This window comes from Furipterus horrens, unplaced genomic scaffold (assembly GCF_987537825.1).
Source record: "Furipterus horrens unplaced genomic scaffold, mFurHor1.1.pri manual_scaffold_6, whole genome shotgun sequence".
In the NCBI taxonomy this organism is placed as follows: Eukaryota; Metazoa; Chordata; class Mammalia; order Chiroptera; family Furipteridae; genus Furipterus; species Furipterus horrens.
Genome location: NW_028327176.1, coordinates 90391043 through 90404097, shown reverse-complemented (window position 1 = coordinate 90404097; position 13055 = coordinate 90391043). Strand labels below are relative to the sequence as shown.

The 13055-nt window shown below is 50.9% G+C and overlaps 2 protein-coding genes across 7 annotated transcripts in view; one reads left to right on the top strand and one right to left on the bottom strand.

The window, feature by feature from the left end:
* CPNE5 (copine 5) overlaps positions 1 to 1763 on the top strand; it is an 84004-nt gene extending 82241 nt beyond the window's left edge. For 5 of the 6 annotated variants that reach the window (XM_090282314.1, XM_090282313.1, XM_090282311.1 and 2 more), the window contains 2 exons: positions 80 to 345; positions 804 to 1763. In XM_090282314.1, coding sequence (XP_090138440.1) covers positions 80 to 298 — 219 coding nt within the window. In that variant the 3' untranslated portion in view covers positions 299 to 345; positions 804 to 1763. The remainder of the gene's footprint in view (positions 1 to 79; positions 346 to 803) is intronic. The other variant, XM_090282312.1, reaches the window with a different exon arrangement.
* Positions 1764 to 7262: 5499 nt separating this feature from the next.
* The window catches only part of RAB44 (RAB44, member RAS oncogene family), a 28666-nt gene continuing 22873 nt past the window's right edge, over positions 7263 to 13055 (bottom strand). The window contains exons 10-13 of the mRNA XM_090280425.1: positions 12059 to 12173; positions 10888 to 10989; positions 9340 to 9416; positions 7263 to 7950 (exon numbers count right to left, since the gene is read on the bottom strand). Coding sequence (XP_090136551.1) covers positions 7860 to 7950; positions 9340 to 9416; positions 10888 to 10989; positions 12059 to 12173 — 385 coding nt within the window. The 3' untranslated portion in view covers positions 7263 to 7859. The remainder of the gene's footprint in view (positions 7951 to 9339; positions 9417 to 10887; positions 10990 to 12058; positions 12174 to 13055) is intronic.

The following is a 13055-nucleotide window of genomic DNA, read 5'->3' as shown; positions in this document are numbered from 1 at the left end:
CAGGGTCCCAGGCCTGGACATTTAGGGGGCTGGGATCCAGCTGGAAACCTTGCCTGACCCTGCCTTCCCTGCTGGCCAGTTTGTGCCCTTTAGGGACTACGTGGACCGCACGGGCAACCATGTGCTGAGCATGGCGCGCTTGGCCCGCGACGTGCTGGCTGAGATCCCGGACCAGCTGGTGTCCTACATGAAGGCGAAGGGCATCCGCCCACGCCCCCCACCCGAGGCCCCAGAGAGCTCACCCTTGCAGTCTCCGGCCCGCACGCCCCCTGCCTCCCCCCTGCACACGCACATCTGAGCCTGGCCCGTGGCAGGTGGTTGGGGCCTGGGGAGGCCAGTAGAAGGGTATGCAGGGCCCCTAGACCCGCCCCCCTCCCCAGAGTCTGCCTGACTCAGCCTTTGTAATTCCATATACCTGGGAGGCTGACGGAGGGTGGGGCCTCTGGAGACTCCTTCCCAATTTCCTGGCCTCACTTATGGCCCAAACCCAGGGAGCTGGGGGGTACAGGTGGTGGAGGTAGGGTTCTGGGCCCTTGCTCTTCTCTTTTTCCCCTGACACTTGGTTCTAGCCCAGCTGGGAAGGTGTTAACAATCAGAATGATTGAGGTCCCCCTCAACCCACCTGGACAATCCCATCTGCTCTGTATGACCCTGAAGCCTGGGCTGGGACCCCGTTTTCCAGGCCCCCTTCTCCCTCCCCTGGCCCCTGGCCCCCACTCCACTATCTCTCCTGACCCTGTTTCCAGTGAACTCCATGAGGCTAACGGGTTGGCAGGAATGCCTGAACATGTGACCCCTCACAGGGACACTTGCTTGCAATGGGAACCCTGAAGCCCCACGAAGGGGAGGCTGTGGTGGTGAACCACAGGCCAAATGATGGGCCAGGAATGGAGGATTTTCTGACATGGAGTCTTCTCTGGTGCCTCTCAAGCCCAGTATGACACTGGTTCTAGACACACAGATCCACAAGCCTCTCCCTGGCACACGGGCCCACAAGCACCACAGTTGACTCCTGGATCCAGGCACCCCACCTCCCCCCAGAGTCTACCCAGGGTCCTTGGTGTCTACTCTGCTGCCCACCAGAGGCCTGAGAAAGGACAGCCCAGCCCAGCCCAGCACTCCCACACTGCCCCTTTATTCCACAGGGTTAGGAGCTGGGAGTCCTGGGTTCAAGTCCTGCCTGCAGCCCCTGCCGACTGTGGGAATCCAGGCAAGGCCCTCTGCCTTCTGGGTCTTGGTTTCCACATCTGTACGGCAAGAGGGTTGACCAGATGGTCCCAGGGTCACCTTCAGCTCTGATGCCTTGAGAGTCCATTTATCCCATGCCCAGCTTCCCTGCTCCCACTCCTCACCCTTGCAACCTCTTACCCCAGGCTGTCTTGGCTCTAAGGTCGCCTGTTTCATCCTGTCACCACCCTAGTCCTGCAGCCTTGAGCTCTGGCATCTGAGCCTGAGCCCTTGCCCCTGCTGTGGGGAAGGTGAGAAAGGTGATCTCACCCTGGGCCCACCCAGCTGCCCAGCCTTCACCCACACAGGAGCAGGCCATGCATGCCAGTCCTTCTGCCGCATGGGGGCCCTCAGCCCACTGAACGTCCTGTGCCGCCTGGTGGAGACCAGCCCACCCTGTCTGCTGCCCAGCACCTCTCCCTCCCTGTCATGCATGACGGTGGTGTTTCTGCGCTGTCTGGTCCTGTGCCCGTGTCTGAGACAGTCTCTGTGTGGAATTTGCCTTAAATTGAAGTAAATTTGGTTCTTTTATTAAAGCTTCTTGTTCTTCTTTCTTATGGGAAAAATAGCACCGAGGCTGCTATTTGACGGAGTCCAGGTTCTCCTCTCTCTTTCTTTCATTCTTTTGTTCAATAAGGATTTCCTGAGCAACTACTGTGGGCCAGGCTCTGTGCTAGACACTGGGATGCAGCGGTGAACCAAATACAGTCCCTGTCTCCACATGGAGCTTACAGCAAACACAGATAAGAAGAAAAAATGCAGTAAGCACATAAACAAATAGGTAAATGACACAATTTCATGTGGTGATAAGTTACAAAGAAAAATTAGAATGAGAGGAGAGAGAGTAATAGGGTGATATTTTAGGAGAGGTGGTCAGGGAGGGCCTCTCTGAGGTGGTGGCAGTGCGATAAGGAGAGAGGGGGGCAAGAGAGCTCCAAGTAAAGGGAACAGCAAGTGTAAAGGCCCTGAGGTGGGAGCCTGCCTAGTGTGTTTGAAAGACAGTAAGGAGGCTGGTGTGGTTGGAGCTGCATAAGGGGGTGGGGAGGCGGGAAGTGTAGGAGATCAGGTCAGGGAGCTGAAGAATCCAGAATGCGTAGGGCCTGGCGGGCTATGGATAAGACCTTCAGCATGGCTCCGAGTGAAGCCACTGAGGAGGTGAAGGAGGTTAACGTAATCAGACTATTCTGTAAAACAAGTGGGTCACTATTGCACTTGATCACTCATTCACTCATCTTTCAACAAGTATTTACTGAGCATTAGTGCCAGGACCCACTCAGGTTTGGAGACACTGACTCAAACAGTTACCTCAGGGTGCTACCCATGCTCTGGGGCAGTGAGCAAGGAAACCCTAAAACCCTGAGGTCCTGATGCCAAGCCAGTTGGAGGGGCAAGGGTCTGTGGGCACCAGTGGATGGCCAGAGGATGACTTACAAGCCATGTGCCCAGGATGAGTTACTGCTCCTCTGTGCGAGGGCACTGTCACTCCTCCCTCACAGAATTATTGTACGACCAAATGAGTGACATGTGGATATGCACACGTGAAACATGTGCGTGCACAGGGCCTGCTGCACTTTAGGTATGCAACAGACACCATGTTCCTCCTTCCCATATAAATCACCATGGCCACCCAGGACCAGGAGCACGGGGAAAGGGGACTTCTCCCTCCTTGGGGCAAGTCTGCTCTCAGATTAGGCCTCCAGGAAGCCGTTCCCAATCTGCTCATCACAAGAAATTTGGTACTAATTCTACCAGAGTTCAGGACTTATTTACTTCTTAGAATCTTACAGTAAATGAGCTGATTCATGGCTGTCCCTGTAATTAGCTACCCCTCTGACTTGCATTCCAATATGCTTTGAGTGGTAACCGGGTGGGGTCCCAGCTCAGAAAGACTACAGTTTGCATAAAACCAGCAGCCCATTTTACCTTTCCTTGGGTGCCCATGGGAAAGCTTTGGAGGAGATGCCCACCTGGCAGGGAAATCGAGGCTCAGACCCACTTGCCTCAGGGTACCGAGAGCATCTTTACTGTGCTCAACACTGACTCTTCTCCTGGATTCTTTCCCAAGGTGTGTTCCACAGAACACTGGTTCCCTGGCATGGATTTGGGGAAACTTGCTCTGAGCACCTCTCAGAAAATCCCAATGGCCTTTAGGGTATTCAAGGCTCTGATAAGTCCTGCAGCCAAGAAACAAGTTTGACTTGGTTCAACCCAGTGTTTTTGACCATGGAGTTGTGTGTGTGTGTGTGTGTGTGTGTGTGTGTGTGTGTGTACTTAGCTGTAACACAATTACCAGGTAGACTGTGTTGTCTTAGGGATTTAAGTAGAGAGAATCTCCCTGGTTCCCAGGCCAAAAAACAAGCCTGAGGCCTGCTTCCAGAAGGCTGGGGTCGGTGGGTAGGGGCATGTGGACATGGGGTAGGAGAGATGGACACCTCTAGTTGATGTGGAGAAAACAAAGGGCCTCACAAGGGCCCCTACCCCAGCCACACCAGAAAGAGAAAACACAGAGAAGAAAGGAGGGTGTTCAGAAATTCACAGGCCCAGACTCATGGCTCCACGGTTGACTTTATTTGTGTTCCCTTATTGGGCTGAGAGGCGTGTGTGACAGCTGGGGGAGGGCAGGCAGAGCAAATAGAGGCTGTTGGTTAGGGTGAGGAGTGGGCAGTGTGGGGAATGCCTGGGCCCCAGCCCACCACCGACAGCATGAACTCATTGGCCCCACCAGCAGGATGAGGCCGAAGAGCCTGGCAAAGGCGAGCCGGGTGTGGCTGTTAGCCTGCAGACGACCGTGGCATTGGGATCTATTCTCCTGTTCCGACACACCACGGCTGCCTAGAAACCAGCCTGAGGGCTACCTCCCTCTTCCCCATGTTGAGCCCCACTCTTTTCATAAACCCCTGGTATAGGAGGTGCCCTTGACATGCATTAGCCCCTTTAGACCTCGCAACAACCTGGTGGGATGAGCTCCATCAATGTCCTGGATTCAAATCCCGGCTCTGCTACTTGGTAGCTCCACAACCTTGGGAAAGTTACCTAATGTTTCTCTACCTCAGTTTCTTCAGTTGCAAAGAAGTGAGGAAATAAAGAAAATAAAACTGATGCCAACAGTAACTGTCACAAAAGGGCAAGATTCAAGTGATTTTCATTTTTTCCTTTTTAACTTCTTTTTTTATTTTTTCCAAGATTTTATTTATTTTTAGAGAGAGGGGAAGGGAGAGAGAAAGAGAGGGAAAGAAACATCAATGTGAGAGAAAAACACCCATTGGTTGTCTTCCATCTGTGCCCTGACCGGGAATCAAACCGGTAGCCTTTTGCTTTGCAGAATGTCACCCAACCGAGCCACACTGGTCAGGGCTTAATTTCTTTATTTCTAAAACGTCTTCACTGAGTACAAATGGAATCTGATAAATAAATATTATGGATATAGATATAGATGTATGCTTTTTTAAAAGCAAAACCTTGCCCTGACCATGAAACTGGCAGATTTTAACTTGAGGTTCAGGTAAGAAAGTGGATCCACAAGGGCTTTGAGAAGGTGTAAAGCACCTACCAGTTGTTCCCAAATTTGTCTGAACATTGGAGCCACCTGAGGAGTTTCAAAATTACTAGTGCATGGGTCCCACCTGCAGAGACGTGATTTAATTGGCCTGGACTTTGGCAGGTGGCCCTAAGGGCAGGCCGACTGGAACCACTGCTTTCTAAGGTTGTGTGTGTGGTGTGCAGGGCGGGGGTGTCGATGATGCTGCACCTACGCTGTCAGATCTCCCCCTTCACCCCACTCCATCCCGCATGCTGAGGACACGGGGCACTCTCCACTGAGAGGACTCAGCCTGGGAGATGAAATCAAAGCATCCCAGAGTCAGCCCCAGAGACCAGGCATCAATGCTCTCCCAACTTCAGTGGGAAGAGGCTTGTTCATTAACTCAGTAAATATCTCCTGAACTTTTACCCTGATTCAGGTCCCAGGGATCCAGCCCAGTGGGGTCCTGATTTCAGTTCTCATCCCCTTTTGTTCCTACGCTGGGGACAGGGCTGCAGTCCCCTCTCTAGCTGGCTCAGGGCCAGGGCTGGGGGCTCCTCTAAGCCCCTCCGCAGAGCCTGCCTGGGAGAACCTGCTTGGTCTGTGGGGCCCCATGGCAACACCTTGCCTAAGGACAGCTGAGAAGAGACCAGAGAGGGGTTATCTGGGAGTTCTGCTACTGGCACTTTACCAGGTCTCAGACTCCTTGCAGGGAGGGCGGAAGTGAGAGACCAGCCCCAATTCATTGTCTCTCATTCTCATCTTCTCTCCTCCCCACCCCCATCCCCTCAGCATTTGTCACTGGCTTTGCATTCCTTCTGCCTGGCCCAGGCCTGCCTACAAATGGCATGACTAGAGAGGAGTGGAGGGAAAGAGAGAGAAGAAAGCCCAAGGGATGAGGAAGGCCCAATGAACCTGGCCCCCGCTCCCCCTACGCATCCACCCATACCTTCCCACAAGGTTAAGCTCCTAAACTCTAGAGCCTGGGTTCAAAACTCCGCTTTACCACTGGCTAACTACACCACTATGGACAAGTTGCTCAATCCTCTCTGCCTCACTTTTCTCATCTGTAAAATGGGGATGAGAACAGACCTGACCTCATAGGTTTGATGTGAGGATTAAATGAGGTAATGAAGTTTAGTGCTCAGGACGGTATCTGGCACATAGTAGGTACTTGGTAAATGATGGCTGTTGCTCTGATCCTTTCCCCTCTCAGTTCCAAAAAGCTCTGTTCCCTAACACCTCTACACAGGCTCCCCCTACCCACCCCTTCTCACTCCATATCCTGAGTTCCAACAGCCCTGTCCCACCCTCCTTTTCTTGATCAGCCTCAAGCTAAGTTGTGACTCGAGCCCCCTTCGTTGACATGCCCTGAGAACTCACCACTTGCCTGGAAGTTCACTCTGAAGTCTACCTCAAGTCCCTCCTGCTGCTCTGCTCATCTGCCTCATATTGCTCTGAAGTCCTGGGGTCTACTTGCTGACTTGGAACCCTGTGACATTGGGAAAGGCGGCAGCACAGAAGCTGGATCTACCTAGAGAAAGCCAAGAGAGGGTTCTGAGCAGTGTGCCATCCCTTCTAGCACCCTGCCTCTAGGGAACCTCTGTTAGCTGAGGCAGGGCAGGCCCGGGGTCCACTTGTGTACTGGGTCCCCCAAAGAACAGGGCTCTATCTGCTCTACTGGCTCTCCCAGGGACCACACCCTGCCTACCTCATTGACTCACTGACCCACAGAGATGTCAGTGCCTGCCAGATCCCCAGACCCCAAAGGAGGAGCCATTAGCAATAGCAGGACTTTCCCCCACCCTTGCCCAGGGCCAGGCATCACTCCCTACAGCCCACCTCTGTCTCTGTATTTCTCTGAGAGTACCACAGCCTAGAAACTGCTCAGAGCAGAGGAGTGCTCACGGAGTGGATCCAGGAAGGGAGAAGACCCTGGGGTTAAGAGAATCAGTGAGGGGTCAGTAATAGAATAGGCTGGATGGCAGGACCATCCTGCATGTAGTCTGGAGGTTGAAAGGGATTTATGATGGGCATCTGATTCAAGCCTTTGTGGCTTCTGATACCTAGATCTTCTCCACCTCACCTCTTGCCAGTGTCATCTGGCTTCTGCTTATATGCCTCTAGTTTCCCCAGCTGCTCCCCAGATCCCCACCTGTCACTCCGCAGCTGTACCTCAAGGGCAACCAGACATTGACACCTCAGGGTACAGGGCTGCACCAGAGTACACCTGGCATTGGGGCAGGGGGCAGAATCCACAAATATGACCCCTTAGAGGCAGATCTCTGGGACTCAGGGAGACAGGGGGAAATGGAGCCTTTCAGGGGCCATCAGAACATTGCTCTTTCCCAAGAATCAGATTCTTCTCAGAAGAAACAAGTTCACTAGCTCTGCCCATCACAGAACTGTGAGACTGCTTTAATGAAGATACTTTGTCATTGGCAGGTGATAGAAATCAGTAATCAGCACCAAAGCAGGATCCTTGAAAAGTTTCTTTCCTCCCCTTAACATTTATTTTTATTTCTGATTATTTAGAAATGCTCAGTCACTGTAGATCTGAAAATACAAACACATATAAAAAGGAAAATAATACCACCCTCCCACATTTACCCTATATTTTTTTAAATCCTTATCTGAGTATATTTTTATTGACTTTAGAGTGAGGGAGAGAGAGAGAAACATGGATGTGAGGGAAACACTGATTGGTTGCCTCCTGTACGTGCCCCGACTGGGGATTAAGCCCACAGCAGTTTGATGTCAGGACGACGCTCCAACCAACTGAACCACCCAGCCAGGGCCATTCTATAATTTTACCATCCCAGAGATGTGTGGCCAATATTGTGTATTTTCCTTGTTTCTCTAGACTTTTCCTTTCTTTAAAGAGTCCCCCAGGTGCTCCTCAAGGATTATTTACTTAGCAAAGTCCTTATTCCAAGAGCAGAGGGCAGTGTTAGTACAGCTCTGCCCCGGGATCTGAGTCCTGACCCGAGGAGGATTGTCCTGAGCGTCCAAGCCGGCCCTGTCTGAAGCTGCTGTGCCTGGGCAGATGAGACAGGAGTCAAGGAACAGGAAACCCAGAGGGTGGCTGTCCCACCCCAGCCAGGCCACGTGGTCAGGAGCAACAGCCAGCTTTCTTTGATGGCCTCTCGGGAGCCACCTCCACCAGTGAGCCCTTCAGGTGGTCTTCTTGCATCTTCAGTGACCTGCATGACCACACCGAAGCATCAGTCCTCTCTTTCACCTCCCAGGGGCAGCAGTGAGGGACCTGTGGGTGCACCTGAGGGGCTTCCTCTCTCCTACTGCTCTGCCCCTGCCCTGCATCCCACATGGCCCCAGACGAATGGAGCCAGGAAGACTTTGGCTTCTGTCTCTTTTCTGGAATTTGTTCCAGCCTGCTATGCACTAGGCACTGTGCAAGGGACTCTGCAAGCTTAGTGAGTGTGTGTAGTGTGTGCATGTACGATTATGACAGTGAGCCAGCATGAGTAGTGAAGGAGGCAGACAGAAGGCCGGCTGATCAGAACCCAGGAATTCAGAAGTGCCCAGAGGGACTTCACACCAGGTCCTGGAGGGATTAGGGAGGAAGGAGACGTGTCCAGGCTGAGACACAGCAGTGGATAAGGGTTCACTAGCAGAAAAGTTGGGTGCATTTCAGGCAGATGGCAAAGGCTCAGTGGCAAGAGAGAGCTTGGGGGTTAAGAAAGTGAAAGAAGCCCATTCATTCATTCATTCATTCATCTACTCAGTCATTCATTCATTCACAACATATTTACTATGTGCTAGGCACTTTGTAAACCAGAGCCTAAGGACTGAATGTCCAGAAAGAAGCCTTGAGAGAGCAAGGGTTCAGGGTTCTGTGGGCCTGGAAGAAACTTGGGCTTTATCCTAAACCTAAAGGGAGTCATTGAGCAGTTTTTTACCAGAGGGCATCATGATTGAGCAGGTTTACAGATTAGCAAATCCCTGTAGTCACTTTGTCAAAGAAGGAGTTTAGAGATCATCTGGTCTGATACCCACCCCCTTACTCATTTCATTGGTTTATTGAGCACCTAGTATATGCCAGGCCTCAAGTATGGGGAGAGGGGCTAAACAAAACACACATGACCCTGCCCTCTAGGATCTACAGCCTAGGGCCATCTGAGTGGCTGAAGCCTAGTGAGTGTGTATGTAGTTTGTGCATGTATTGCCTGTGTGCTCATGTGTGCACTCATATGTTGTGTGCGCATGTAGTGTGTGTGGTGTACATGTGTCTGTGTGTGTGCATGTGTGTGTGCATGCACGGGGTAAAGGGAGATAGCTCTGGAGACATTGCAGGGCATTATGAGGCATTTAGATTTTATTCTAAATCCAGTGGAAGTCACTAGAGCTTGGGGCCCTTTATGGGTGAGTAAACTGAGGCTCAGAAAGGGGACATGGGTTTTGGGAGGTGATGCAGCTAATGGTCCTGGTAGAACTGGAGTCAGGAGACTCTCTGCACAGTGCTTCCTCCTTCCCCACACTGGTGAGCCCTGCGGTTTCATAGCGCTTCCCACACAAGTCAGCCGAAGGCTGCCCAGAGGGTTCTGGGTGGGAAGGGGTGGGGTGGCACTCACCTGGCCAGATTCACCAGGGGCTCCAGGATGTTGTGACCCAGGGCAGCGCTGCACTCTTCAAAGGCGATCCCCAGCTCCTGCAGGCCAGACAGATGAGGTGTGGGTGCCTTGGAGGAGACTACTAGAGTAGAGGCAGCAGCCCCCACCACCAAAAGCCTGGCCAGCAGACCGAGTCCCACCCAGTAGGTCCCGAGGCCAACCCCAAAGGGTGAGGCAATCCCATCTCCGAGTAGCCTATGGTCCCAGCCTCACCCTTCTGCCCCCTGCCTCTCCACACTGGCTGGCCAAAATGTCAAAGGTGACCTCCTGGAAACATTCTACAGCCTTCAGAGCGACTGTGGGAAGCCTGAGTCCCAACTTGGAGAAATGTCCTTGATATTTTTAATCATTAGTTGTGCTTTTCTGATTTCAAAAATACTTAATTGGGGAAAATATTAGAAAATACAGCACAAAAAGTACAAAATATAAACCACTCCTCTTAGCATATATATTTCCATTCTGTTCTATATAACCCTTTTATCGGGGGGAGGGGGGGAGATTGGCTAAGTGTCACTATACTGTTAGGTTAAGCCGAGGAGACTGCAGGCCCCAGTCAAACGTCCGCAATCTCATAGGGATCAACCCAACTTGCCCCCAGGCTGGCAGCTGCTTTTCTGACTTCACAGTGTAGTGTAAGCACTTCTTTGGTGCTCTTAAATATTTTCCCAGGACAGGATTCTTAATGGCAAATGCTAGCCTCCCACATGAACCTCCACAATTTAACCACCAACTGCTGTCCGATGTTGGTCCTTATAAACACTACTGGAAAGAACATCCTCACATAAACATGTCTGATTATACATTGTACATGGGTATCCATTACATTATTCTCTAGGGGTTATTATTTCTGTGTATTTTAGGATAAATTGCTAGAGGAGGAATTACCATGTCAAAGAGATGAGCTACTATTTTTAAGAGGAAAACATTCCCGCCAAGCAGGCGCCACAAGGATGACCTCACAAGGAGAAGTGAGGGGAGAGATGGGAAGGAAATACAGTGTGAAAATGCCAGGAGCGGCTGTGTCAGAGGTGGGGCGAGGTGTGGCTTCTTTCTTTTCCCCTTTATCATTCTCCAGATTTTCTGGAACGTGGTCAAATTTTATTCATAAATAAATAGTATCCACTGTCGGTGGTCGGGCTTTTGATGTTAATCTTCCTGGGGAAGAATTTGAGTCTTAAAATAGATTAAATTAGAAGGAATGTTATGTTAATTAGAGACCAGAGTTAAAATTAAGATTTGATTGGGACTTTTAAGTGAAGCTTTTAAAATCTTTTTACTCTGAAGATATTTTTTATGTAGGTCAGGACATTGGGTGGGGATCTGCTAATTCAGCAGTGAGAGGCCATGTCATGCCCGTGCCTGGGTTTCACACTGGGGTGGGTGGGAGGCAGAGGGGGCCAGGCTGTTGTCCACTTTGACCCAGACTTAGGCTGGGGTGGTGCATTCACTACCCTCCAGGGGGGGTCTTCCCAGTCCAGACTGGTGAGAGGCTGAGACCCAGGTGCTCACCTGGGCCAGTTGCTCTCCAGCCTCAGTGGACACCTGCCGTTCCTCCTCACAGTCCATCTTGTTTCCCAAGAGAAGGATGACCACTCCATCGGACGCTGAGTCCTGCACACAGAACACATTCTCGCAGTCACATATGTTGATTGCCTGCTGTGTGCCAGACCCTGGGATTTAGCCCTGACCTCTGGGAAGCTGGCAGCCTGCCTCCTCCCCCAACACGTGTCCCCCTTTCCACGTGACACCCACTCTACCCCCTTCCCATGTTGACACTTGCCCTTCCATCTGCAATGAGGCTGCCCCTCCTCTCTGCCTGCAAACATGTCACCCCTTTCCAAGACACCTCCCCCAGGAAGCCTTCATGGATGGATCCTGCCCATGCCCCTCTCTTCCCACCTGCTCAACAGCCCAGTGCTTGATTACACAGAATGCCTTGACTCATTTCCTAATTGTTTCATGACTCATCATAATAATAGCTTTTGTTTACTCAGTGCCTACTATATACTAGGTGCTGTGCTGAAAGCAATTATATCAGTTACCCCTCTCAGCTCTATGATTGAAGTTGAGAAATGAAGTTCAGAGATGCTAAGTCACATGTCTAGGGTCACAGAGTTGGGGTGAGATAGTTGGGTCCTGTCTGACCCCAGAGCTCAGCTACCCTTATGTATTACCTTATCCTACTTCCTTCGCATCTGTTCAATTAGATTGGAAAGTTCTAGAAAGAACTTTCAATTAGATTGGAAAGTTCTAGAAAGAAGACAGCATGTCTTACTTCACATCCCTCTGCTGTGCTAATACATACAGCAGAATTTCAGCATATAACTATCAATTAAGTACATGGGGGAAAGAACTAGAGATGTGTAGACAGGAATTATCACCGAGAGTGGTACTAGACTTGCATAATCCCCAAGTGTTAAGAAGATATCACAGAGCAGTTGTAAGTAGGAAAGAAATGTTCATAGGGTGAAGGAAGTAGTTTCTTTTGGAGGCTACATCCGTGTGGCTGTGGTTCCTTTGAACGACTCCTAGCCCATCCAGCCCCATGCCCTCTGTGAACTGTGTCACCTAGATGTCTGTTGTATTATTTATAATCCTGGGAGAAAAGGCAGAGTGAGCAGAATATAAGCTCCCTCTTGACTCTGAAAACTGGGGCCAACCTCAGCAACCAGCTGCTCACCTGGAGACAGTCCACCCAGTAGCGCACGTGGGCAAAGCTCTCCTGGGATGTGACGTCATACATGAGCACCACTCCATCAGCCTTGCGGAGCAGCTGCCGCGTCATGCTGTGGTACCTGCCCAGGGAGTCTGCGTGAGGCCAGACCTGGTGGGCTGACCCCAGGGACCGGCCTCTCTAGGCCTCAGCCCCTCCATCGGCCAAGTGGGAGAATTAACCTTTCCTGCTCCTGATTGTTTCCCAGAGAGACTGTGCACATGCTTTCCTTCTTACAGTCTAGTTATTGTTGTGTAGGTAACAATTCTCATGGCCCAAATTCCAAAAGGTACCAAAGGGCACCCAGTGAAAAGTCTCCCACCCCCATTCTGCAGCCATTCAGTCCCCCACCCCACCCCTCAAGGCACCCAGGGTCACCCGTTTCTTAAATATTTTTCCAGAGGCATTTTATGAATATACATACTTGTGTAAGCATACACTCATACCTATACACACACACACACCTACCCTTTGCCCCTATTAACACAAGTACACTGTAAGACACTCACTGTACTCATTAACATTTGGTAATCTATACTTTGTTTTTTCTAGTTAAAATGTTTTGGAGGTATTTCCCTGTTGGTACATAAAGAGGGTTCTTGGTCTTTTTTGTGGCTTCATAGCATTCTATTGTGTGGCTAGATGCTGGCTTACTTCACAGGTCTGCTATTGATGACATTTAGGTTGTTTCCAGTGTTTTGTAATGTAAATGCTGCTATGAACAGTCTCGGTCCCTTTGATATTATCACTGTACATGAGTTTATCAGAAGGAGGAATTTAGGCCCTGGCTGCTGTGGCTCAGTGGATTGAGCGTCAGCCTGTGAGCCAAGTGTCGCTGGTTCAATTCCCAGTCAGGGCACATGACTAGGTTGCACGTCAGGTCCCCAGTTGGGGGTGCGCGTGAGAGGCAACCACACAGTGATGTTTCTCTCCCTCTCTTTCTCCTTTCCTCTCTCTCTAATAA